The sequence below is a fragment of the Lissotriton vulgaris genome, chromosome 2_1 (genome assembly GCF_964263255.1).
Source record: "Lissotriton vulgaris chromosome 2_1, aLisVul1.2, whole genome shotgun sequence".
Classification (NCBI taxonomy): domain Eukaryota; kingdom Metazoa; phylum Chordata; class Amphibia; order Caudata; family Salamandridae; genus Lissotriton; species Lissotriton vulgaris.
In genome coordinates, this window is record NC_141687.1 from 1,348,248,523 (window position 1) to 1,348,276,416 (window position 27,894).

At 46.0% G+C, this 27,894-nt stretch overlaps 1 protein-coding gene across 1 annotated transcript in view; it reads right to left on the reverse strand.

Annotated features, from left to right (window-relative positions):
• EPB41L5 (erythrocyte membrane protein band 4.1 like 5) overlaps positions 1 to 27,894 on the reverse strand; it is a 1,452,967-nt gene that overhangs the window by 914,157 nt on the left and 510,916 nt on the right. The window contains exon 7 of the mRNA XM_086957110.1: positions 25,017 to 25,069. Coding sequence (XP_086813236.1) covers positions 25,017 to 25,069 — 53 coding nt within the window. The remainder of the gene's footprint in view (positions 1 to 25,016; positions 25,070 to 27,894) is intronic.

Consider the following 27,894-nt stretch of genomic DNA (forward strand, 5'->3'; position numbering starts at 1 on the left):
TAAAGCATTACCCTTAGGGCTACTATTTATGTCTAATTCAAACAGAGAAACCTCAGGTGACAAAGGCAATAAAGGAGGGTCAAAAGTGTCTGCACCGGAATTGGGTTAGGGCAAACCTAAATGCGAAAAAGATTAATTACTGAAGTGTTCACCCACCTTTATGCAGACGATACAGCCACTGAAGAGAAAAATGCACTATAATCTGAGAATACTAGCAGCCTGCAATGAGGCCCACGTGTTTTACCTAGGCTGGCCTTCCTGATGTGCAGCGCATTTATATTCAGGTCTGCGTGCTTTGATATCAGTTAGGACATGTATAGTTTGTTTTAAAGCACTCCTAAGCTTCTTATGTACTATTGAGCATTAAGAGTCAAACCTGCTGAATGGTTTGTTAATTCAAAAAAGTGTGTAGTGCTGGTCATAAATGCCTTAGTCCTTTCACGAATGGAATCAAAAGAGCTCCGAATTACTGAGGAGTTCACTTGACCATCCAGACATCTCAAATCTCTACCGTATTAGTTAAGAATAAATAAGTAAGTAATTGCATGTGATTTATTTTTGTCCGCTTGAGCAAAACCCCCTTTTTTAGGTCGGGCCTAGAGTCCGCGCACATGCGATGCTCCGTGAGACTGGTTGTACTGGAGTATGAAATAAAAGACCCACCCACTCTCCGCCCATATTTGTCATTGGCTTGCGTCATTGTCCTTCGTAAATACTGGCTTCTGATTCGTAAACAGGCTTGTTTAGTCGCTCCTTAGGAACGCCTTGTTTTCATTTGTAACCTCCCATAGCGCTTGGCCCTTTTCCTTCGGTTATTACACGCTACAGGTTATTAAGTCTGAAAGCACTATTTTCTTGGAGTTCCTCTTACTGCAGGCACAACTTGCTTTGCTTACGCTAAGTGAGTCATGCACGCTTTCTCTTTTCAAGCAGTCAGGACAATGCCAGCCACTTCATTCAGTATTAGTTGGCACCGACACCATCCCGCTGCAGTAGTCATGCGCTTTTGCTCTGGTGAACAGAACTGGCAACAAGCGTTGTTTCCTTTCTGCTGATAGCATCTGGCATCGCCAACAAGCACTGGAAAATCCAAAATGTCTGCTATCGCCTTTTAATGGCAAGCCCTATTGGCTTTGCCAATGCATGTTACTTTTTTCTTAACAATCAAACCCTATTGAGCATTTCCACTCCAAGCGTTATGCTGCATCAAAATTGATTGGACGGATGTGGCAACCTAACCCCAACTCCGTGCTGCAACGTCAGTGCGTCCATCGAGACACTGGTGTTCATACAATTGCAGCACGAGATCCAGGAAGCAAATGTCCAGCCAGCCGTAGACATTGAAGAATGGCTGGCAGTCCAACACTACTGCTTCAAGTGGAACTTGCACCCAAAGACAGCAGGCATTCACGTCTCTAGCAGACCCTGGCTTTTACTTGGCCTCCGCTTCTTCGAGATAATGATAACTTTAGGCGAAAAACGTATCTTAGTGATTTCTCTTAAATCACTAGGCTCTCGGAGCGATCTATAGTGTTTTCACAGTGTTGCATGTTAGTATGTCAATTTGCGATTTATTGATGAACGGGAGGCTGTGGCATTTAAACTCTGCCTTCCTGGTCCTTGATTTGGTTAAAACTTTGAAAAGGGGTTTTAAATAATGTGCAGTCTGGAATATTGTCAGATGGTGGTGATGGAGCGAGGATTCGAGGAAAGGAAACTTGCTCGGGTCAACCTCTGGTTAACAAGATACTAACAAATAGAAATAGAAGATAAAAGAAAATTAACATACACACGATGTTCATACATGGGGCGGAAGGCTTTCTGCTAGCTTAAACAACAAAGAATAATACGCTGCATTACTGAAATCCCGCTTGATACCGAAAATCGTCTTGCGCATGTGCGAACTAATACCGCATAATAACCTTGTGATTAACCCACGTGAGAGGTAAACTCACACATACGCAAGGAGTGACTAACTGTAGGTCTCGAGGTACCGCGTGCCTGGAATATGCTTGCCTGGATTTAAAAAGAGTTATCGCTGCTAATGCTTTTTCTTAACAAAGAAGAAAATAACATGGAATAGAGTAGAAGTGGGTGGTGAACAGTGATAACATATTTGAAAAAATAACATCAGTTTACGATTCCTTTATTAATAGTGTGCATTTGGGCCGGATGTGCTAAGCCTGGTGACCGAATCATTGACCGGCTGCCAAGAACCATGGACAAGATGCCTGGGAACGTTTCTTAACTGCATTTGCATCTAATCTGTTTTATGAATGTGTGTGAAAGGAAGTCTATCTGAAATATGAATTAAATTAAATGGGAAGGGACTAGACAAAGAATTAGTTAGGAAATTAGGAATGACAGCATGAGGTAATGACAACTCCCCTGCCCTTACCCAATCGCAGTCTAGGATTCAGGAATACTTGCAAATTTTGAGGGTGAGAAATGCAGAATTAAAGGGAATAATTTAAATGACTTGAGGTTTAGAGTACTAGAGGTTGTTGCTGAGACGTCAATGCTGAGAGAGGTGTGGGCAAGAGCTGTTGCTGGAGAAGAACAGACTGAGAAAATTCAGTACTGAAAGACAGCCTGAATAGATTGAAGAATTGCAGAAGAATATCGAGGAGGAAGTGAGTGTAAGGGAGGGATATGCTCCGGTGCGTCGGGTTCTAGAGAAGTGTAATCAGTATAACTCTTTCCTGCACTTGTCCTATAGTCTTTGTCTCCTGACTATCGGGTGACCTCCACCAATCCTTTTGGCCAGGGGTTGGATTTCCCATTTCACCACTCTGTAATTACATTTCTGTCTTAAATTTGCATAACTTTTTGCAAATGTATGATATATTATGTATGTCTCACCATCTATCCACTCCTAATGCGCGAATTCTATGGCAGGACCCAGAGGCGAGGATTAGGCGTATTCTCTCTTCACTTTATTGTACATAGATAAGTCCAGCAGCCATTTTTTAACTTTGAAAATATAACAGAAAAAACAACATCTTCCATGAATGTCCCCTCCCCCCTCCCCCCCCCCCCCCCCCCCCTCGCGCGGCGGCAGGAACATGTCAGCTATGAAGCTGAGACAGCGTTCCGGCGGCGTCTGAATTCACGGGTGGCTGAGAGAGAGAGAGAGAGAGCGCGCGCGGCTGACAAAATTGAAATTGACACACGCAAAGTGTAATTGGGTTTCTCCTGTGATTTACACTAGTTGACTCTGTGGTAATTAAACTCGAGCCAGTGCCTGCAGGGATTAACACCCTGCGGGGTAAGAATAGGATAATATAATCTTACAAGGGACACCCCAAGCACTTTACCCTACAATAATTTAAGGGGGCAGTCCCTATTTAAGCGCACTACGTGCATTACTGGTGCTAGCGACTATATATCCCTCATAACACTACTACCATCAAGGAGTATGAGGAAGTTGGGGATTACACAGAAGAGGAAAAGGTAACGTACCTTCCTATTGACAATCAAATCTGTGGGAGAAGAGACTGGCGGCACTCCAGGCTCAGTGTCAGCAACCCCTCAAACAGAGGGAAAACCACGGACCGCCGGACCTCCTACACCGGCGGTTAACCTACTTTGCGTCACCCCTCAGAGTGTGGAAAAGCAAAAACGCACAGAAGACCCTGGGATTGATTTGGACGCCTTTAAAAGGCTTTTCCAGATGCCCAACCCATTGTAGACACTAAACTACCGGACCCCTCAAACACAAGCCCACCTTCTCCGCCTCAGACAAATTTAGGGGATGGGGATGATTCGCCCAACAACTTGGATGGAGAGGAGGACGGTTCTAGACCATGACGCCAGACGCCTAGTCCCCGGAGAGGGTCAGACCTCCCGACGGACACCGATCTATCTATCCATGAGGACTTGCTGAATCCTGATGATCTCCTACATCCTAGATCGGCAGAGTGGTATCCGTCCCCTAAAGTAGCGACCTACATGGCCAGCCAACTTCGAAAACCTTTGGATAAGGAGGTGAGAGGCTGCCTTAAAGCAGAATGCCCAGCCCTGGAAGGGAAAGTGGCCATGACCCCAGAAATAGACCCCAAAATGGCCACCTTTCTATGGAAATGTGAACGCGATCCTAAAAAAGGGATCGATCGCTCTTGGTGCTCATGCTAGGATAAACTCCTGGATATTGCCGGGCCCCTAGCCAAAATAATGGATATGGCGGAGGACGCCAAGCCCTCTGGCTCACTCATATCCACCAAGGTTTTTTCTAACTATGCCCAACAGGAAATTATATTTTTGGGGAACGCTAATTGCGCAATTTCCACTGAACGACGCAGGTCACGCCTTATCAAGATCGACCCCAAGCTGAGGGAACTCTCCACATCAGAGGCTGGGACAATAGCCCAAGGGAACTAATTCTGGGACCCCTTCATAAAGGAATTGGGCAAGTTTGTCAATACCTTTAATTCCTTAGATAATGCGCAATCCTCTATAAAGAGAATCCTTACCCGCCCGCTGTGTTTTTTTGTCAGCAGGTCATGGTAGGGGGCGCTCGTCCGGCCGCCCATTCCAAACAGCCTCCAAAGGCGGAGAATCGAAACGTGGCCAATGGGAGGACCCCGGGAAGTTCAGAAACTTCTACCAGACTAAGTCCTATCCCCATCGCCGTGGGTCAACTTCAATAACATACAAGGTGAGACTGCAAGAAGCTATGGGGATCTCAATCGGGGGCGGTTGGCCCTTTTTCAATCGAATTGGAGGAATATCTCCTCGGATGCATGGGGGATTCAGACAGTGGGTCGTTCCCACATAAAATTTTATGGGACACTATACCAACCCCACCCACCTACCCCATTGATTTTTTCTCCCGAACAGAAAACACTGGTGACCCAGTAAGTGAACGACCTCATACAAAAAAGGGCAACATCTCATTCAATACACCACCCAAACGGCTTCATCAGCAATCTTTTGGTAATGGAAAAGAGGGACAGCGGCCAAAGAACAATTATCAATCTCAAGGAATTCAACTCCTGGTTACTCTACCGCCACTTCAAAATGGAAGGTATTCACCTTCTGCTGGACTTGCTCCAAAATTTAAGATTGGATGGTTGGCCTAGATCTGAAGGACACCTATCTAGCGGTTCCCATTTTTCCACCACACAGGCGTTTCCTCCAATTTTATTGGAAGTTCCAAATTTTCGAATTCACCGCCCTTCCATTCGGTCTCTCCTCAGCTCCTTGGTGCTTCACCAAGCTGATGAGACCGGTGGTGGAACACCTTCGGACCCAGGGGATGAGGCTTATGGTCTATCTCAATGACATCCTCCTTATGGATCAATGTATCCATCAAAGGTGTATCGCCTTTCCCAACATTTGCAGACGACAAAGACCTTCTGGAGTCTTTGGGCTTCGTGATAAACAAGGGCAAGTCTGCCCTCGTCCCATCCCAGTCAATGGAATTCCTAGGCTTTGTGGTAAACGCGGCAGAAGCGACTCTCAGCCTACCACCAAAGAAATGATCCAAAATCCGACACAAATTACGCAGGACGAAGACCAAATCCCACATCTCGCATCGACAACTAGCAAGGGTGATGAGACTTCAATCATCCTCCATCCAAGCAATTATTTCCAGGTCCAGTCCATTACAGGACCCTGTAACGCCTCAAAGTCCAACTCCTTCGGAAAGGTTTCTCCTATTCATAAATGGTGCCCCTACTACCAGAGGACAAAGAGGAGATGGGTTGGTGGTTAGACCACATGGAAGCCCGGAACGGCAGAGCAATTCTCGGCTCTCACCCCGATCTCATAATCGAGTCGGACACCAGCGGTTCCAGATGGGGAACGCGGTGTGGGGAGTTCTCCACAGGCGGAAAATGCTCCTCCGCAAAGAGAGCTTTGCACATCAATTGATGTTGGGATCCTTTGCAATCCGCTGCTGGCCCAAAGAGAAGGTGAAGTGTTCGGTACTCTTCAAGATGGACAACGTAGCAGCGGTCTGCTACGTCAACCATTTGGGAGGAACAAAGTCTCAGGCATTATCGGACCTGGCCTGAACCCTTTGGGAGTGCTGCCTGGCCAACCAGATATCTGTCGGCAGAGCATTTCCCAGGGAGCTCCAACCAGGTGGCCGATTGGCACTCCCGTCATTGGAGAGATGTCAGTCTGTGGAAACTAAATCCACAGATTTTTCGGCGGATTCAGGACAGATTAGGTCCTTTCTCCATGGACCTCTTTGCGTCTCGTCTGGACTTCCAACTACCATGTTACTGCAGTTGGAGACCAGATCCAAAGGCATTGGAGCACGGAACTACAGTAAGCTTTTCCCCCCTTCGCTATGATAACCAGGATGACGGCACAAGTGCGCGGACAGAAAGCAGAGGTGGTGGTGGTGATAACACTAATCTGGAGCTCGCAAGTTTGGTTTCCAGAGATGATGGAACTTTACTGGGATTTTCCAATCCCTCTACCCCACAATTCAGATCTTCTGTGAGATTCTCAAGACAATCCTCACCCACTGGTCCTAGCCGGGTCTCTTTGCCTAATGGCCTGGATGGTTACAGGCGACGTTGGCAAGTCCCAAACCTTTTGTCAAAAGCTTCCTCAATACTTGCCCAGGCCTGGGCAGATAATACAAATAGGCGATACAACTCAGCTTGGTCGCGGTGGTTATGTTGGTGTAAGCAACACCAAGCTGATTCCTTGGGGGCAGACGTTGTTCATGTCGTAAACTTCCTGGCAGATTTGGCTTCCCAAGGCTTCACCAACCGATCTATCAATACTTATAGGTCAGCCATTTCAACGAACATTTACATGTGGATGGACATCCAGTCGGGGAGCACCAGCTGGTGAGGAAATTGTTGAGTAATTAGACTCTTGGTCCCTCCTGAACCCAAGTATACATCCCTTTGGGACGTGATTGAAGTCCTATCCTTGTTTCAATCTTGGCCCCAGAACAAGCATCTGTCCCGGAAACAACTGTCAGACAAATTGGCAATGCTTTTGTGTCTATTATCATGTCGTAGAGTCTCGGACCTCCAAGCACTAGATATAACAGGTAGTGTTTACCCCGAAAGGTGTTTTATTTCACGCAGAACAAAGAATAATTCTAGATAGATTTCTTACCCAACACTAAGAAGGAATTCTAAGTTGTGTGGTTCCTGCCATTAAGGCTTATGAAATTATGACTGAGGAACTTCGCCCTTATGGGGAGAAACAATTGCTAATCCGTTTAACCAAACCCCACAAAGCGGTTTCATCTCCTACTATCATGCAAGAAGCAGGGATTGATGCATCCTGTTTCCGGGCCATGGCTTCAAAAGCATTCTGTCTAGGAGCTCACCTTGAGGATATTCTCAAAGCAGCAGACTGGTCAAATGATTCCACATTCAAGACCTTTCATTTCAGACCTGTTCCCTCTCTGGCAAGCGTGGTAGTGGATAAGCTCTGAACTAGCCTAATCCTCACCTCCGGGTCCTGCCATAGAATGAAAATTGTTCCAGCTAACGTAACAAAAAGTTTTAATTCTATTAAGGACACTGAGGCAAGGATTAGCCCACCCTAGGAATTCTTGAGACAAATAATTCATCCTTGCACTCTGATGGAAAATGATATTATATTTTTTCAACGAGAAAGACAAACTAGGTTAATCAATGTGATAATGCTGGTTGTATTCGGAGTGATGCTAAAATACTTCCAGTAACATGGCAAGTAATGGGTATCTCTTTGTTACAGGCGCCGATCCCAATAAACAGGAGCAGTGAACATGGCGATGGTCGTATGTCGCAGGAAGAAAGAGGGATGTAGGCAGTCTGCACAGGATGTTATTGGATGGACTGTACCTTCATTGGCTGGAATGTCAAGATGTCGCTCCCAAACGTTCATGGGAGATGATGTTTTTCTGTTTTTAATTTCAAAGTCAAAAAATGGCTGCTGGAGTCCTCTATATACAATAAAGTGTAGAGAGAATAAGCCTAATCCTCACCTCTGTGTCCTTAATAGAATTAAAACTTTCCGTTACGTTAGCTAGGAAATTTTTCATTGTTGCATAGATCTGTAAATAGAATGTATTTAATAAATTAGTTCTCTCCCATGAAAGTTGATGGAGTTTGCACTGTGAATCTGTATAAATGAGCGTTAATTTTGAATGAGTTATTAGATCAAATTCATTAAATCTTACCCGGAGTCTGTGATTATTTTATTGAACATTATAAGTTAAATTAGTAAAAATTGTTAATTAATATCACCATCAACTACTCGACTAATGGTCCATTGACCAAAGGAAGAGTGTTGATCTGTGAAATTAGTTAGGCATTGACTAATTCAGATCAAAGTGAAATAAAACTTGACCCCCAGCGAAACAGTAAGGAAATTTGAATGAGTCTATGGGTCAGTTTTGAGTAATTTGTGGATTGTAAAATGTTCATCCTGGCCTTTCGCTGGATCAGTGGCAGTTATATGAACATAAAATGTCCGATGCCGTGAAATAAAAGAAGCAATTAATTTATTAAAGCAGCATCACAAAATTGTGTAATGCAAATCGTGATTCTGTGGTGCCATTTTATTTTAGTTTCACACATGCATCCAGCCATCAATTGCTTTCGGTCGTTTTGTCAGTAGCTATACAAACTGGATAAATACGTAGTTTATGCAGGTCACATATGGCATTTCGTTTTCGCAGATTAACGGCTCGCAAGACCCATTGCTTCTGGTTCAATACCTTGCTTCGGGTGATAAGTCAGTGTCGGGAATCTGCTGAGTGTCCACTGGGTTACGCTCTTGCACAGTTGCACCGGATAAACCATTCCCTACCTAGGAGGCTGGCTACTTCTTGTGTCTGTTAGTACATAGCATTTACACCGCAAACACAGACCTGTCACAGGAAGCGAATACACAAGCTTGTAGGCATAGAAAAGTTTGTCAGCACTGCAGGAAGTGTTTGTGATGTGCGCAAGGAAGCGAGCCCTCACCTTGCCTTGAAAAGGAACACTATCAAGTTTCATCTCAAGTGATGATACGTTTTCACGTTCGTCGGGGAAAGTAGAATTTGTCTAAAGAGATTTCAAAGTTGGAGATGAATTAAACTAGAAAAGGGACAATCTAGCTACATTTAGGGTGACCAGGCATCCTGCATTTGCCAGGATGGTCCCAGTTTTTCACCAGCTGTCCCAGCAGATTTTAGGAAATTTAGATCATGTCCCGGTTTTTAGAGAGGGTCGACTGAAAATGGCAGGAGGTTTTTGTTTTACAAAGTAGGGTTAGTTATCAGCTGATTCAAGAAAGCAATTTAATTAACAGGCAAGCTAGAGGGTTTGAAAATTGCATTTTATTCATGTTCCTACTACCTGTTCTGTAGTTCTCTGGTGAGTAGCACTGTCATTCAGTGCGCTGGCTTTAAGTATGATTGTAGTCCTATTTTTGTGAAATGTCCCGGTTTTGGCTTTAAAATTCTGGTCACCCAAGTTCAATTAAGTTGAATTATTGTTTTAAGTGCTGTAACCAATCCGGGGTTGAAATAGTTAACTTTAATCCAGTAGTCCTTTCATTAAGTCACCGAAAGTACTTAAATAAGGTACACTTTGAAAATGTGCATTTTTTTCCCTGAAGTGAGATTCAATATTTTAACTGTCCCAAAACAAAAGATGCATTAAAGAGTCTATTACTGCATGGTGGCAATAACATGTTTGCAATGGGACTCGAAGAATGAGCATGTCTCAGATTGTTTTCTGTGTGCATTACTTCCTTGTATAGGTGTTAAAATAAAAAGCCAGGCACAATGTTCAGTAAATCACTTTCTTGGCAGCTGCACTGCTAACAATGAGATATTTAGCTGCAACAAGGTAAAGTCTGTTACAATAGTCAATCTTGGAAGTGATCAAGGAAAAGGCAAATGCTTTCCTAGATTCTAGAGGTAGAAATTCTAAAAATGTTAGGGCCTTGATCACTGGGAAATAGGTTCACTGAAACAGCGAAGATTACAAGAAGGCTTCATGTTAGCCACTATATCAGTCAAATTAGTTAACGCAGATTCAATGTCCCTTAATTTAAGAGAAACCACATCAAGCATATTTTTAACAAATGTCTCAACTGACTTAATCGCCACTGTTGTTCATGCCAGTTGTCTCGTTGGGAGGACAAACACCTGGTCCCAGGGGAGGAGTAGCAAGTGCAAGCTTTAGATGTGTGGTGTGAGAAATGTCCTTTTTTTCTAAGTTTGGACAAAACTGTATAACAGGTGTTGGACTTGGCCCTTCTGGCAGGTTCACCCCTGAACTTTATGCTTTTTACATGTGACCTAGGGATGGTGATTCTTGGTATCTGCGCACTTTCACTGTGTCCCAGTGGAAAGTGCGTGCGCACTCTAAGTGCGTGTAGTGAGGTTGGCCTGCCCTCCTATAGGAATGCATGGGGAATGTATGTGCCCCTGGTAGTTCCTGATGCGTGGTGTGTGCAGGCTCGAGCCTGGTATGTGCGGACTTGTGTGATTGAATGCTGCGCAATGATGCGTGCAGCGTGTTGGTGTCTAATATGGAAGTGCCACTTCTAGAAGTGTGCCTGTCTGTGCAGTGAATGTGCTGGCTTGTGATTGGCTGGAGCTGGCTGGTGTGCCAGGCTCCATGGGTCTGCCCCGGTGGTGAGTGTTGAGATTAGCATGTGTGATGTGAGGGAGTGGTGCACTTGGGGCCTGAATAGGGCTGGGCTTTCCCCACACAATGCTGGCTCCGCCCCTGTGGTGCGTCAAATGTCCCTAGCCTGGCCAGTGAAAGCAAAGGGTGGTTGAGCACACAACAGTGCTCCAAAACCAGCTGCAACTGTTTTTTCCCCCACCCTGCACCTTTAGACAAAGGATTTCTCTGTATAAAAGGAGGCTGTGACCTCTTGTCAAATGTTCTTTTTTCCAACTCGAATCTGCCAGGGGCATGCTGCTGCTGGGGCCCAGGGGAAGGCTTGCCTCCCTGGGCCGTGCCCAGCCCCTGGACTACTGATGTACTGGACTCCTGTAGGAGTTTGTTGCTCTCTGGTTGCCCCTAACGCTGGAGAGCTCTTTATAGGAGTTTGTTGCTCTCTGGTTGCCCCTAACGCTGGAGAGCTCTTTATTTCACACTAGCGCTTGGGAGCGCTTTTTTTTTATCCTCCTTGGGCGTGTAGCGCTCGGGAACGCTGCAATCATCCCTTTCGACCTTGCGCAGGTGCCCACCCTGCAACTTGACCTGTTGCAGTTTTTGACCCCCAGCGAGTGCCCACCTCGCTTTATTATTTATTTTGAGGGAGCCTACCCCACGTGATATCCCGAGTTCGCCGCCGCTGGCCCGGGACCCCTCGTGACCTTCTTCCTGGGCCGCGCTGGGATTGGCTGCCGGCCCGGGATACACCCATGACTTCTTTCCCCGGGCCGCGCCGTGATTGGCTGCCGGCCCGAGGAGATCCCAAAAGTCCCGCCCCCGTCACGGAGCGGGACGGAAGCAGAAAGTGGTACGAGCGTTGCGGGGATCCCGTGACCAGGAGGGAGCCCCGGATACTGTTTTGCCCTTGAGCCTTGCGGCTCCACCCTAAGTCCCAGTACCGACATGGGGGACCGGTGAAGACCTGGCAAAGCGGGCGCATGAGGAAGGCGGGGCTCCCATGAGGAGAGAGAGCCCCGCCGAGCGCTACCGCTGCCCAGAGACAGAGAGACCCCCAATGGCCCCCGGCGAGAGAGGAGCCGTCCTGTGACCCCCGAGAGAGCCGGTGAGTGTCTGCGGAAGAAAGGGGGGGGGCGTCGGGGCACATTGCCGGTGCCCGCCCCCCCCTCCAGTGGTGCAGAGTCCTTGCGGGGGGGGGCGCCGAGAGGCCCCAGCGAGGCCCCATTGCTTCTCGAGCCCACGAGGGGCTCAGGGGGCATTTTGCTCGAGCACAGAAAGGCTCATGGGCATAATTGTGTTAGAGCAGCGAAGGCTACCCGGGGGCATTTGTAATTAGGAGCCCGAGGCTCCAGGGCCCTATTGTTGTTTTAGAGCCCAGAGAGGCTCACAGCCCACATTGTGTTTGAGCCCAGAGAGGCTCTTGAGGGCCCAGTCAGTGGCACAGAGCCTGCGAGGCTCCATCGTTGGCCCTCATCTACACAGCTGCCCAGCACTTAATGGGCAGCTGCCACGTTTAGGCCCCCCCCCCCCGACTTTGGGACACAGGGCGTTCTAGCCCCAACGGGCCTGGGGACAGTCACAGGTGGTGACTAATGTGATTTTTACGCAATTGTGTTTATCTTCCCTGCACCTCTGAATGTGTTTTGATGCGTTATGTGCCATGTTCTTACACCGCTGAATGTATGTTATGCATCATGTGTTTTCCTTCCCTACACCTCTGAATGTGTTGTGATGCATCATGTGTAATGTGCCTATGCCCCTACATGTATTGTGATACTTAGGTGGTTGTTCTTGCTAGTACAGGTGGTGCTAGTGAGGTCCTGGCTCCCTGCGTAATATTTTCCTAAGGTGGTTAAGGTTGCGTAGGTGGTACTTACCTGTTACCAGAGATTAGTGGTTGTGTGCTACATTTCCTAATTAGTGCTACAGTGATTTTATATTCCATGTTCTAAGTGATATTCTAAGTGCTAGTTCTAAAAGTGCCTATTCCTGACAGTGGTCCAGGTGGCCCTGTCTTAATAATAATAATCTTTATTTAGATATAAAACATATCTTTAAAAGAATTTACAGATTCACAGCCTGACCGAATATTAGAATAAAAACTTCTAGGAGTAACAACACAAGTGTAGATATAAAGGCACGATCCATTAACAAACATTATAAAAACAGGGATTTTATCTCATAGTGTATATTAAAATCACAAAAATTGAAACAAGGTGCCAGATTGCATTGGATATAACCAAATTATGTCTAACGTTGCTGAGAATAATGCCAGTTAATACTGTCTTGTACATATCCCCTGTAAATTCTGCCCGTGCCTGTTGGCACATTGTACAGTGTGTGATTCTATCTAATGTGTTTTGCAATACAAAGGCTATTTTTACATATACCTTGTGTGGAGTTCCTTTTGTGGGGGGCCTTGGATGTTGTTGCTGGTGGGTGCGTGCGCAAATGCTTTACACATCGCCTCTGAGATAAGCCTGACTGCTCGTGCCAAGCTACCAAGAGGGTGAGCAGGGGTTGTCTTGGCGGGTGACTTCCTTACCCTGACTTAGGAATGGTGGTTTCTGCCTGGCTTTGGCGCAAGCCTTAGCCAACCAGAAATCCCATTTCTAACAGGTAAAAAGCAGCTGATTCAATTAACAATGGCTCTCTAATATCCAGCTGGCTTGTCCACGTCAGAAGCACCTTGCCAAGAGCTGTTTGAGGATGTCAATACAGCATCTGAGATCACACATGTTCGACTAAAAGTCTCTCCTCTACATTACTTATTTCAATGTTCAAGACCTCTAGGGCACTAGTTAAAAATATGAATCAAAAGTGTCCACAGGCATGCTCTGCTCCACACCTCACACACATATCAGACAGCAAATGTAACCTTTTTTCAGGGCGGGGTTCAAGCAACATTGGGGAACAGTGAGTGAGCAGCAACACAACGGAGGGCAGGCGGAGTGTGGGGGACCAGCAACACAAAGCAGGTGCAGAGGAAGGCAACAGCAAGTGAACGAAGAGTGGCCAGGGGGCAAGAGCTCGGCTGGTGGGAGGTACTGCGGGCACATGCACACGTATAGAGTATGTATGTTGGTTTTTAGCAGTCCTTGCAAGGGCGAGCAGCCAGTGGAAAGACACTGGCTGCAGACAAAAAAAACTATACTTGGTCCATGCTCCACAGCGAGGACAAACACTTGAAGACCCAGCAGGAAGTAGGAGGTGAGCTGGAGGCGGCGACCAATTGAAGCAAGGACGCTAGAGTGACGTCAAAGCAAACCAATAGTAAGTAATGGGCAGACTGAACTTTTTTATTGACAAATTATTTTACTAATAGGGCATGTGCGCTGTTTCAGGCAAAACCTAAAAACTAACCAATACTGCAAATGACAACATGCTCAATAATAAAATAGTGTCCTTAATATCTTTTGGAAACTATTCAAAATAACAAAGTGAGAAAAAACACTAACTTCAACTCTGTGGAAGCGCTGCAGATAAAGACAGCCCATACTTATTGTCCACAGCAACCCTGAAAGTCAGGTGGCTAAAATTTTGGTTTTAAGATAACCAACCTAACCAGAATCATGTCGCACAATCCAAGTTTCTAGTCATGCTAAAAGGCAGAGACACAGTAAACTAAGTACACAGACAGGGTTTGTATGTCCACACCCACTTGAAAAACATGCTGCTTACCAGTGTTTGCCTCATTTTCTGGAGCTGGCTCCACATTTAGCATTCATAAACAATTCTCCATTAGAAGACTGAGCCAACAGACTGTTGGAGGAAACCATTCCAGAATTCATTCATTTGGGCATGCACTCAATCACCCATGCACTCATGCATGACATAATCTACCTAGTATAATCCCAATACACCAGCGCTGCCCTGCTTCTTAGCTTATGAAACATCGGCCATCACTACCTAGTTTTCTGGCTTCTCGGATGCACATCCAGAACGAAAAGTGGCAGCCCTGCTCCAATAGAGACCAACTGCACATCTCTTACTCCCTGAAGCCCACCTTGCAGCGCTGAATGTCGAAACCACATCTCTGATAAATGCAGAGCACAAGGGCTGGAAAAACTGGATATGAGAAGAGCTGTGCCACACCCCACCAATGCAAAAGGAAAGCACGGTCCATAAGTGATGCAGAAACCAGTTACATGCGTCTCCAGGGCACTGTGTTGCGAACTGTGCTTTGTTAGTCTCCACTAGTATGAGCGAGAGATGTTTAGGGGCCATCATAAAATGGGAATTTGCTAGTTTGTGGTCCATACTTGAACTGTTCCAAAAACAGAAACCTTAAATGACAAGCATTTGCAATGCAATAGGTCTCGCATTAGGAAAGTTTGAGCTATTGGTATTGAAAATGACATTTTTTATTCATGTGGTTTTAAAAGTAGCAAAATTAATAGCTTTGTCATTTACAATGCCAATAGTTATAATTTTTGCAAATGTTACACCTATAGCATTTACAATGCAATATGTGTTGTATTTACGCGACTTACATGTATTGATATTACAAATAACAATGGCTTTTAATTTTTTTATTAATTAATACTTAAATAAAAGTTATTGTAATTTATAATGTTAATAGCCTAAATGTTTGTAAATAACTTTTGTAAAGATTATGTTCAGTGTATTTTATTGTGACGAAAATCCAAGAACAGAAGTGAAATATTAACATCTTTTTGTGACATTTGTAATAAAGCTTGAAACATTGAGAGAACATATTTGAACCAGTTGTTGTTGAATGGTTGCACAGATTGATGCTGTGGTGGCGCATAGTGATGTGTGGTCCCCTGAGTGATGCTGTGGTGATGCAATAGATAGAGTGAGGGCGATAGAGAGAGGAGGGAGGGGTGAGAGGCGGGAGGGGCGAGAGGCGAGTGTGGCGAGAGGGGAGTGTGGCGAGAGTCCAGTGTGGCGAGAGGGGAGTGTGGCGAGAGGGGAGTGTGGCGAGAGGGGAGTGTGGCGAGAGGGGAGTGTGGCGAGAGGGGAGTGTGGCGAGAGGGGAGTGTGGCGAGAGTGGCGAATGTGGCGAGAGTGGGGAGAGTGGGGAGAGTGGGGAGAGTGAGGAGAGTGGGGAGGGTGGGGAGGGTGAGGAGAGAGAGGGGAGAGTGGGGAGGGTGAGGAGAGAGGGGAGAGTGAGGAGAGAGAGGGGAGAGTGAGGAGAGAGAGTGAGGAGAGAGAGGAGAGAGTGAGGAGAGAGAGGGGAGAGTGAGGAGAGAGAGGGGAGAGTGAGGAGAGAGAGGGGAGAGTGAGGAGAGAGGGGAGAGTGAGGAGAGAGGGGAGAGTGAGGAGAGGGGAGAGTGAGGAGAGGGGTATAGTGAGGAGAGGGGTATAGTGAGGAGAGGGGTATAGTGAGGAGAGGGGTATAGTGAGGAGAGGGGTATAGTGAGGAGAGGGGTATAGTGAGTGAGGAGGGGGGTATAGTGAGTGAGGAGAGGGGTATAGTGAGTGAGGAGGGGGGTATAGTGAGTGAGGAGAGGGGTATAGTGAGGAGAGGGGTATAGTGAGGAGAGGGGTATAGTGAGGAGAGGGGTATAGTGAGGAGAGGGGTATAGTGAGGAGAGGGGTATAGTGAGGAGAGGGGTATAGTGAGGAGAGGGGTATAGTGAGGAGAGGGGTATAGTGAGGAGAGGGGAGAGTGAGGAGAGGGGAGAGTGAGGAGAGGGGAGAGTGAGGAGAGGGGAGAGTGAGGAGAGGGGAGAGTGAGGAGAGGGGAGAGTGAGGAGAGGGGAGAGTAAGGAGAGGGGAGAGTAAGGAGAGGGGAAAGTAAGGAGAGGGGAGAGTGAGAAGAGGGGAGAGTGAGAAGAGGGGAGAGTGAGGGTAGAGAGGGGAGAGAGGGTAGAGAGGGGAGAGAGGGTAGAGAGGGGAGAGTGAGGGTAGAGAGGGGAAAGTGAGGGGAGAGAGGGTTTGGAGAGTGAGGAGAGTGAAAAGAGGGGAGAGTGAAAAGAGGGGAGAGTGAAAAGAGGGGAGAGTGAAAAGAGGGGAGAGTGAGAAGAGGGGAGAGTGAGAAGAGGGGAGAGTGAGAAGAGGGGAGAGTGAGAAGAGGGGAGAGTGAGAAGAGGGGAGAGTGAGAAGAGGGGAGATGGAGGGGAGAGAGGGAAGAGCGAGGAGAGAGGGAAGAGCGAGGAGAGAGGGAGTGGAGAGAGGAGGGGATAGGGGAGAGTGAAGATGGAGGGGATAGTGAGGAGAGAGGGGAGAGTAAGGAGAGAGGGAAGAGGAGTGGGGAGAGAGGGAAGAGGGGTTATGAAAAGGTATGCCAAATGCAGTAGACCTCACACATCTATTCTGAAAATCATATTTATGGTCATTTGACCGAAAGAAAGTATTTTGATGATGAAAATCATATGTTAAAATCAATAGGCCTTTAATTATAGATGGTTATTGCACTGTGCTGTAGATGGGTATTGCGTTATGTGGATCCTCAAAGATTACTGTGGTATGCCTGGGTTTTGGTTCCCGCCTCCCATTTCCTATTATATGTCCTGTTCGTAGATGATTTGTACTTTGATAATCTTTGTTGACCCTGTAAGGAGGGGCTATATATTTTCTGTCAAGTGTAATTTTGTGTATGTTTATAATTTCCTGAACTAAATTGTGCATATTTCTAATTTTATTACTTTTTACTTGATCGTTACTTTGTAGAAAAGTTTGTGCTCAATGTCATAGCCCTGAATTGATTATGGTGATGAGCATATGATGAATGGTATATGCCCGATTGCTTCAATAGGAAAGGTCCCGTCAGATAACATAGGTTCCATCTGCTTATTATACAAAATTAAAACAAAGGAAGTGCGATGGCCGTATTTATTGGGGAGTTGTGTAATACAGATTAAAGCCAATAAATGTGCAGTTGTTTACTTGGCCTTGTAACACTGAAAAAACTGCATTCTTTTGACTGTTGAAGAGTAATTAATATTCTGTGTCTCTCCATGACCGCATACTGCTTGGGCAATGTATTAGCAGAATTCTGCCATTTACTCTGCTGACCTGTGCGTAAAAGCATGTTGCCCGATAGCATGTACAAATCAGCTTGAAAATATGCTTCAGTTCCTGGGCTCCCAGTACTTTAGTTTTAATTGTATTACTTTTTGAGTTCACCTTTCATTTCTTTCCTTCTTCCTTTTTAGACCATTCTGCAGCTCCCTAGAAAGTCCTAATCCGATGTTCGCTTGCAACTCACTTTATTTGAAGTGTGCTGCATCTTGTGCATCCCCTATTTCTAAAATGCGTGGCCATCTTGGAATGGTGTTATCCAGAGTGTATCACTGCTTTCCTGATCCAAGATGTGTACCATGTTTAGAAGCATAATGTTGGCCCATCTTGGATCAGTACAGCAGTGACAAACTACACAATTTAGCATGTGAAGATGGCCGGCCAGTACGATATTTGCTCAGTGGCAATTTTTAAATGGTATTGTGCATGTCGTAACATTGATTTTTTTAACTCCAATATAGCGAACATGTTTTCTTCTACTTTTATTTTTATGTTTATCTTCCATATGCTTTGTCTCAATTATTGTGGGTAAGTGGACAAATGCAAGAATGAGTCAGTGCAAGGATGAATCAGTGTAAGTATGAATGACAGGGTGCATGAATGTTGAATTATTGAGTGCCAAAACTCATAAGTGACTGAAGAGGCACTTTCAGTTATAAGCCAGACCTAGCGGCACTGCCAATGCTTGTTATCACAAAGTAATGCTTGCTGTAGCCTAGTGTGGACACAAAATAAAGATCACATTGACGCCCTGAGGGTAAGTGTAAGAGAAGTGCATATTTTGCTGCAAGACGGTCTACATCTAGAGGAGTGTTCTTCTGAGCCCAACATTATACATGTTTAGGTGCTAGGGAGAGGGGCTGGGCTCTGGGTTCCTTTCTGGGAATCTACCTATCACTCTCTGTTTGCCTCGCATACTCTCACTTTATAAATATGACTGTTTTTCGGTTAATCAGTCATGATTGACGACAGAGTTGGCCTCTAGGCTGGGTAGGACTGCTTAATATATTTAGTTATGCCTCCTTATATGGTGCAACAACAGAGACTGAGCAGCTGACCTAATGCAGCCTATAGTGCGGCTGGAAACAGAAAAGTGGACAGAGTAGGAGCCTGGTGGCTGACCTCTGCAGTAAATGTCCACATGCACATATACAGGCAAAAGACAGACACAATAAACAAAAACAAATATTCACCACCTAACCTGAACCGCACTGCCACTTACCTGGGCAGGGCTATTGTTTCCCCAGTCTGCACCCCTAGGGAGCTCCCTGTTCTCTATCCTGGAGTAGCTGCTTATGTGTCCAGCTCCCTGCAGGGCCAGCTCAGTCACCCAGGGAGAGAGCCGGCTATCGCCTGCTTGAATCTCCCTCTCATACTGACCACCTCGGGTCACCCCACCTTCAGATCCGCTGAGCTGACTGGTCCAGCATTTACAGGGCCCACTTTGTGGCTCTACTCATCAACAAACGGAACCACTGTACAGTCAGGAAAAGTAAGTTTATGGAGCTGTTTATATTTGCTTTCTTTGGCCATGCTGGCTAGCACAACTGCTCAGAGGGCGGATTCACTTGCTGAATCCCAGCAGGTCCTACTCCGCATTTCATCTTTACGGGTTGTTGTACGAAACATGTGCATTTGAGTGCCATAAACCTTTAATATTTACATCAGCGCCGAGGAGCTGCGCGATTGTGACAAAGCGCTATATGGACACATCACCATTAACAGTCCTACTGCGACGTTTCTAATGACAATGCAATTGGGGTCTGCGCCAAGTCTAGGGTGTTGCTTGCAGTGCAGCGTGCACTAGGTCAGTATTAAGGCGCTGTGCCTCCATCAATGAGAAAGCCTTGTTACAGAGTATATTAGCAAGTTCAAAATGTGTCTTTGTTCAAAACCCAAACAAACCTAACGAAAACTATCCAGGTTGTGTCTGTCTTCTGCGCAGTGACGCCCTCGGTAAAATGGAGTGAACTGCGTCATCACTGCTAGTGAAATCAAATGTGCACTACCCAGGCGCTTCTTGCAGCCTGTAAAAAAGGTGTATGTATTTACAGCCTAAACCAGTGGTTCCCAAACTTTTTCGACCAGCGGCTGCCTTGACCTATTGACTGTTGGCCACGGCTCCCTAATATTTTACTTTTGTTTGGCGGGTAGTAGGGATGTAAGCCTGGCCTCTGCAGTACTTCCATTTTTCTCTCTGAAAATAATTGAGATGAAGGTATTATAATCATAGATGTATTCCTATCCTATCCACTGCAGAGCCCCATGCAGTGTCAACGACTGATTGGAGGGATACGGAGATCTCAAAGAAGTAAATGGTTACCTCATTGCCATGTAGAGCTCTTTAAAGAGGTGCATCTTTAGCTCATTCATGAGCAGGGTTTGTGAGGCCCAATAGAAAGAGGAATGTCGTTACAGAATGCTGTTTAATCTGTGCGACTCAGCACCCAGGTGGGCCATCAAAACAAGCCAGGGGCGCCGCGCACGAAGGGTATCAGTATAGGACATGAAGCGTGCAAATGAGCATCACTCCGTGTTCGCCTCCTACTCTTGTGTGATGCTTCTGGCTTTATGTAGCTCATGTGCATGTCTCCTTCCATGAGAACTATGTTTATTATCACATGTATGCACCTGCCAGTGCCCTCAGCTACACAACAAATGTGTGTGCCTTTAGTTTCTTTCAAACAAAGATTAGTAGCTGATAACTATCTCTAAAACTGACCAACAAATTATGAAGCAGAAAAGCATCTCAAGCAAACTAGCAACAGGGTCTAATACATTCTAGGCATTTTTTTTTATCTGCAGGACTTGCCTGTTCCTGGTTCTGTGTCTTCTTGTGTGAGGACGAAAGAGATTGGTACATGACTTATGGCGTATCTCTGTGCTTGATACAGGGCCGGACTGGGACCCAGAACCGGCCCTGGCAAAGAGCTCGGCCGGCCTCCTCATTCCCCCACCCCTCCCACCCCCATCTGGGAGGAGGGGGAGGTGCGACCGCGCTCTTTGCCAGGGCCGTTTTTTGGCCGTTTTTGTTACAGGGCCGTTTTTGCAGCATAACGGCCCTGTAACAAAAACGGCCCCCAGGGGGCAAAAATCGGCCCCCAACCATGCAGCCCACCGGGGGATTGCCCGGTGCCCGCAACGGCCAGTCCGGGCCTGGCTTGATACATGACTACTGTGGCATCATTCTCTTCTTGTTGTGTGATTGCTGAGCAACTCAGTTCCTGTACCAAGATTGTATTTGCATGTGCATCACCTCTGTGGTTGTAACGTCTGCTGTGGCCTCATGTACAGTGGGTTCCTGGATCACCTTGTTTTGTTCTTGAAGTATAAACACATTTGTAGTCATTCTTGTCAATGTCATGTTGCTCTTTGGTCCACATGGATCACAGTTTGTGTTTGATTGGAGGGAATTATATATATTATGAATTTATTTGTATCCCTTATGGGCTGCGCCGCAGGGTGCCAGTGACCTTCCCCACACTCCAATCCACTGAACAGCATCGATAGTGCGCTCCATGTGGTCTGGTCTACTGCCCACAAAGCAAAGCTAATTGAGCACTGAGCAGTAATTGTGTAAAGCTCTGTTGTGGCATCCCCCGCCAGTACCAATGGGTCTCGGTGCGCTCGTGTGTGTGTGTGCGGCGGCGGGGGGGTGTCGCTGTATGTGTGCGTGCATGTGCGCTCGTGTGTGTCTTTGTGTGTGCACAAGCAGGGGGAGGTGTGGCTGTGTGTGTTGGAGCTTCCCAGGAGACAGGAGATGTGCACACGCGCGCGCGGCCCGCTCCGATCTGATTTTTGAAGATGCGTGTGGCCATCTCTTGTCTCCTGGGAAGCTGAGCCGGTGACTATAGATGTCTGGCGAGACAGCGTTTCGCGCAGTAATCGCCACGAGACCTAAAAAGGAGGAACAAGAATAAAATGGTATGTGGTAGTCTGTGCTTGAAATGGAAAAACAGAAGTGCAGGTCATCTGTACTGGAGTACCTGCTCGTTTCTGAGAAGTGCTGGTATTCTCCAATTAAAAGCATTACACCACCCTTGAAGTGTTGGTACTTTCCCTCTCAAGCTAGAAAAAAGTGCTGATACTCCGTACCGGCTCATTTAAAGCACTGGTGGTAGTGAAGGAAAGAGGAACCACCCACATTACGGAGAACAGTTGGATGAGAATTTGACCAAGAGGAGGACATGGGTGTTTCGTGCACAAGATTTCCGTGCACTGAAAAGTCCTAAAACCTTAGAAAGACAACATAAATAAATGTTGATTAATCTCCTAAATAAGAGTCCTTCGATACGAAGAATATCATAAAATCTTTATTGACAGCATGAAAATTATGAGGCACACAAGTTGGTAAAATATCTCAGTTTGTGAAATACTAGTTGCTGCCGTTTTCTGGGACCAGCAGGTCTAAAACTATCAAAGATGATGCAGACTTCCAGCCTCCCAAGCTAAGTCATTTGAGAAGCTTGACATTTTGCCGCCCTGACGTTACTGCACTTAAAACAAAATTTGCAGAACGAATCCAGATCTAAAGGCTTTATTAGTGGTTACTCCTTTGCTCTTTCTATTTTTGAAAGACAACATAATAAAGAAGATTCATATGAATGTTCATGAAAGGCTACCTAAAAATGCGTTCTTCAGAGAGCATTACCGACAGCTCACAACTATCAGGACCAACATCGTATCAGTTGTACAAATTGATTTTATTAGCACCCCAAAAGAAAATTAAGCTTTTGGATTTCATTTTTATCTCGCAGCACCTGTCAACATATACGAAGGCAACTCTGTACTCGCCATTTTAGTTTCCAGGTCGCTTGGAAACGCAGAAATCTGCTCTGCTGGCATAAAGCCAGAGAAGGAGATTAGAGCGATTTTTGCTAGACAAGGGTTGGAATTACGAGCACATTCACATTTCTGGAAAATAAATGCTATACTGAAAAAATGTCACACGCCAATAACTTAATCTCCTCTTTGATGATATAATGCAATATGACCAAAGGCATTTAGAATGTCATTTTCGCACACGAAACCCTTTTGCCGCTAGGTAATTGCGAATTCCAGCAGCTTTCATAGCTACGTTTTGAAATGTGTGTTCCGTTCCATGACTCCATTCTGTGTTTCAAGTCACCTTGTTTTCATCGGCTCCACTGTGCCATTGTGTAAGGGAATCACACGACTAAGTGTTTGCCAGAGCCTTGGCTAATGACTTTTGGCCGCAATTAAATATGATTTACTGGCTTCGCAGGGACAGCGAGCAAACTCAGCAAAGTGACAACAAAGCCCTAAGGCGCGGGGGCCGGTGGGAGTGGAGGGCGAACCGCACTAATAGGGTTCAAATTTAACAGTGGTCACGCATTGCTAATAAAATCGGATGAAAAGAGTAGGTGGACCCGAATTATTTCCCACTCGCCTCAGTAAAAACACGAAGTCCACACAGACATTACTTGCAGGTCACCAGAACACGCAGTCCGGCCAAGCGTAGTGTGGCGGTGCAATGTAGACAGGAAGCTAAGCGATCTCTTCACGGAGAAGGGGGAAACGTTAAAACATATAGACAATGCAATACTTTCAACTACGCCATTGGCCCCTACTCAGACCCTCTCATATTTCAGAAAATTATCCACCCATACATCACGAAAGGCCTCATCTCATCCGCAACGCATATTTGGCAATTAAAGACTGCAAACTTCCCACAACCCACTGGTATCAAATTCGATGGGAAACCACAATGGGACCCCCATAACAACTAAACAGTAGGATGGACTAAGAAGACTACTTAGTATTCCAAACATTCTAGAAAGAAATCTTGGACCACATAAGGAAACAGTACGCTACACAACTCGGCAGGCCCTGCCATACTACTTTTAGGCATACAGCCCACTCAGAGGGTATAGAGGGTATGACAAGCTGCGACTGAAACCCCCTTTGCTGCATGACAGGAGCAGCAAAACAACTTACTTTTGGAGCAAAATCGAGGCCCCTGCAATAGCACTGTGGTTCAATAGACTATGGCGTGTCCTAGCGATGGAACAAATCTCCCACTCACTGGCACTCACTGAAAAGAAGTTCATGGCGACTTGGCACCTTCTCATCGACTATGTCCAGATTAGAATTCCTTTGCTTCTCGCTACGTGCCCCTACAGCTCTCCGATTAACGAGTACGAGCCGAGAATGGGAACCTTATCTTTTGATGGCTTAGCCACTACAAAAGAGAGGGTCACCGGCCTGTAAAAACCTTAAAAAAATACAACCAAAAAAAGTCATATTGAGTTTTAAATGTTTTTAAAATGCCCGTTTCTCTAGTCGGATGGAAGGAACAAATATTTCACTGCCACAGCAACCCAAATTACAGGATATCTTTTTAAGCCATCAACCAAGTTACACCGCATGACCGCACAGAGAAAAATATCTTGAAAACGGAAAATGCTCTTTTTTTTTAAAGTGCATATCAAGACCGGAAAATCCTGCAGAAGAATATTGCTATTGCTTGATTAGGCATTGATGTGATCCAATATGACCCTGTTTCTGAGAAATGTAAAAAGACAAACAGCCTGATTCATCAACGACCCGTTTTGCGAGTCTATAACAGCGATTCATAAGGAATCGCTATTACAGGCTCGCAAAACGGGATTCATGTAGGAAAAGCAAAAAAAAATGCGATTCCTACATATTCCTTATTTGCGATTAGCAAATTGCTAATCGCAAATAAGGAATAACTCCCCATTCGGCCCATAGGAATGAATGAGTATTCCTTATTTGCGATTAGCAATTAGCTAATCGCAAATAAGATAGCGATTTAAAGGGTGCGAGGGGTGTCCAAAGGACAGCCTGTAGCACCCCTTAAATACAAATTGAAAAAGGTGTTGCGCACACACATGTCCAAAGGACATGTGTGTGTGCAACATGCAACTTAGAAAAATGCTTTTAAAAGCATTTTTCTAAGTTTTCGCTATTTACCACGAGGTTTGACCTCGCGGTAAATAGCGGGCCGAAATGGCGAATTCGCAGTTTTTAAATGGATGATGAATTGCATTTAAGGAATCTCAAAATAGAGATTCCTTAAATGTAATTACTCGCAAAATTGCGAAATCGCTATTACCGATTTTTGCATTTGGGATGATGAATCCCAAATGTAAAAATAGCGCTCGCAAAGGGCCAGATTCTCAGAATCTGGCCCTTTGCGAGCCGATTTCGGCTTGATGAATCAGGCTGAAAGTAATTAAGAAGAATTTTCATACTAGCTTTGGTTCTTAGATTGAAACTGCTTCATACATACATTCTGGGTTTCTCAAAAGGATGCTGCATCTTGGTTTGCTTTCAAGTGGTTTTAATCCCATACAGACACAAAGCTAAGAAATCAGGTAATTTTACAACCACCTCTCAGCCCCTCATTGACAAGGTATACATATAAAGCATAATCCTCTGGCAGGGACGTTAACTTACCTTGTAAGGAATAAGCTGCTAGTTGAACTGCTGTGTCGAATGGGCACTCCAACCTTAAACAAAAAACAAAAACAAGTCTCTGTTTATAAAATATACATTTTTAAAGAGCCCCTCCTATTCAGCCTGGGGAATAAGCAACAGCCAGACAAACAAGATTATGCAGCTTTACAAATGCGATTTACTACTAACCTTAATATTGTCTATCAAACTGCTCTACATTTACATTGGCTTCCACTATGTTTACCAGTCTCCATTATTGACCCACCCCTAAGTCACTACGCATGCCTCCAATCCCTGGCGTCCGTGACAGTAAAAGATCCGGTTTTTACTGATGCACACCATTTACCCCAGATATAAAACATGCACCAGTACTCACAAAATAATTAACCAATTTCAAAAACATACTTTTTCCCAAATGTTACTACCAGTCACCAAAGGCCAGAACTACTTACAATAATCGTAATACTCGGAAACCGGGAGGTTAGAACTTAGTGGGACCCCTGAACTCACTCAGAAGTACAAGAACACAGGCACTGTACATGTCTTGTGTCTGGGACTTCACTAATTTCGAATATGCTACTTACCAGTATGCATCTGTTCTTGGCATGTAGGGTTGCTGACATTCATATCTGTGCATAGATCGCCGCCTAGTTTTGGGTCCGGATGATTGCACATTGTTGTCCTGGAAGAGTCTTCGAAGTATCACGAGATAGGTGGCTCCTCCCCTGGACTACAGTGCGCATGGGCATCGACTCCATCCCCAGATTGTTTTTAGCCATTGTGGCCAAGATGGAGTGAAACTCAGTGAATGATGACCATGCTATGAGTATATGTGAATACTGCAGCTGCTACAGGCGCCGGGGAGGAGGGCGGGCGATATGAATGTCAGCAGCCCTACATGCCAAGAACAGATGCATACTGGTAAGTAGCATATTCGGTTCGAGGCATGTGGGCTGCTAAATTCATATCTGTGCATAGAATACATAGCAGTCCCTCCATTAGCGGCGGCCGCCCGTGCCAGCTGCAGCAGTTTGGAAAAGTGTTTTGAGAACAGCCTGCCCTACAGCTGCCTGCTGTTTGGAGTGCACATCAACACAGTAATGCTTAGTAAATGTGTGAGTGGTAGACCATGTGGCTGCTCTACATATGTCTTCCAAAGGAATGTTTCCAAGGAATGCCATAGAGGCCCCCAACTTTCTGGTGGAGTGGGCTCTTGGCGGAATGGTAAGAGTGCGTTTTGCTTTTAGATAGCAGATCTGGATACATTTAACGATCCACCTAGCAATACCAGCCTTGGAAATAGGGTTACCTTTGTGGTGTGGTGCAAAGGCGACAAAGAGTTGCTTAGTTTTCCTAAAATCTTTGGTCCTATCGATGTAATACATTAGGGCCCGTTAACGTCAAGGGTATGGAGCATCCGCTCCGCCAGTGACTCTGGATTTTGAAAGAAAACAGGTAATTCGATTGTCTGGTTGATGTGAAATTGAGACACAACCTTGGGTAGAAATGTAGGGTTAGTGCGAAGCACTACCCTGTTGGAATGAATTTGAATAATTGGCTCTTGGATAGTGAGGGCTTGCAATTCAGTAACCCTCCTTAGCGATGCAATTGCTAAGAGGAAAGCCACTTTCCACGTCAAGAACTGAATCTCGCAGGAATGCAGTGGTTCAAAGGGAGGACCCATCAGCCTGGTAAGGACCACATTGAGGTTCCACTCAGGAGCTGGCGGAGTCCGTGGCGGAATGACTCGTTTGAGCCCTTCCAGAAAAGCCTTAATGGCAGGCACCCTGAAGAGGGAGAGGTGCTGCCTATTTTGGAGATAAGCGGCCATTGCAGACAGATGAATGCGAATGGAAGCATAGGCCAGATTACACTTGTACAGATGGAAAAGGTAACAGATAATGTTCTGAATAGAAGCATCCAGCGGGTTAATGTCGTGCTCTGCACAATAAATGACAAACCGCTTCCATTTTGCCGCATAGCATGCTCTGGTGGTGGGCTTTCTTGCCTCCCGAATGATGTCCATACAGTCGGGAGGTAAGAGCAGGTAGCCAAACTCTAGGACTTCAGGAGCCAGATCACCAGGTTGAGCTGTTGCGGATCTGGGTGCTGAATGTCGCCATGACTCTGCGTCAGAAGGCTGGGTGTGAGATGTAGCCTCTGATGCGGTACCACGGACAGTTCTAGAAACGTGGTGTACCATGGTTGGCGAGCCCACGTTGGAGCAACCAGGATGAGAGTCATCGAGTGCTGCCTGAGCTTGCGTGCCACCAGCGGTATCAGAGGTGCTGGGGGGAAAAGCGTACGCAAATTTGCCTGACCAGTTCATCCATATTGCATTGCCCTGCGACTGTGGGTGTGGGAACCTGGCGGCGAAGCTTTGGCATTTTGTGTTCTCCCTTGTGGCGAACAGGTCGATCTCTGGATGACCCCACCTTCGGAAGTACGGTTGGAGAACTGATGGATGTATCTCCCATTCGTGCATTTGGTGGCTGTGCCTGCTGAGCAGGTCCGCCATCTGATTGTCCTTGCCCAGGAGGTGCTCTGCCATGAGGAAGATGTTCCTTTGAATGGCCCACTTCCACATGCTCTGAGCCAGATGAGACAGCTGTGGAGAGTGTGTTCCTCCCTGCTTTTGAATGTAGTACATCGCCGTCATGTTGTCCGTCCGGATCAACACGATCTTGTTGCACAGATGTACCTTGAAGGCTTTTAGTGCCATGAAGATTGCCATCAGTTCCAGAACATTGATGTGCATCTTCCCCTGTTGCGTCCATAGTCCCTGCACAGTGTATTGGAGTACATGCGCTCCCCATCCCTGGAGAGAAGCGTCCGTCGTCAGGATGATCTGTGGCACAGGCTCCTGGAACGGTCAGCC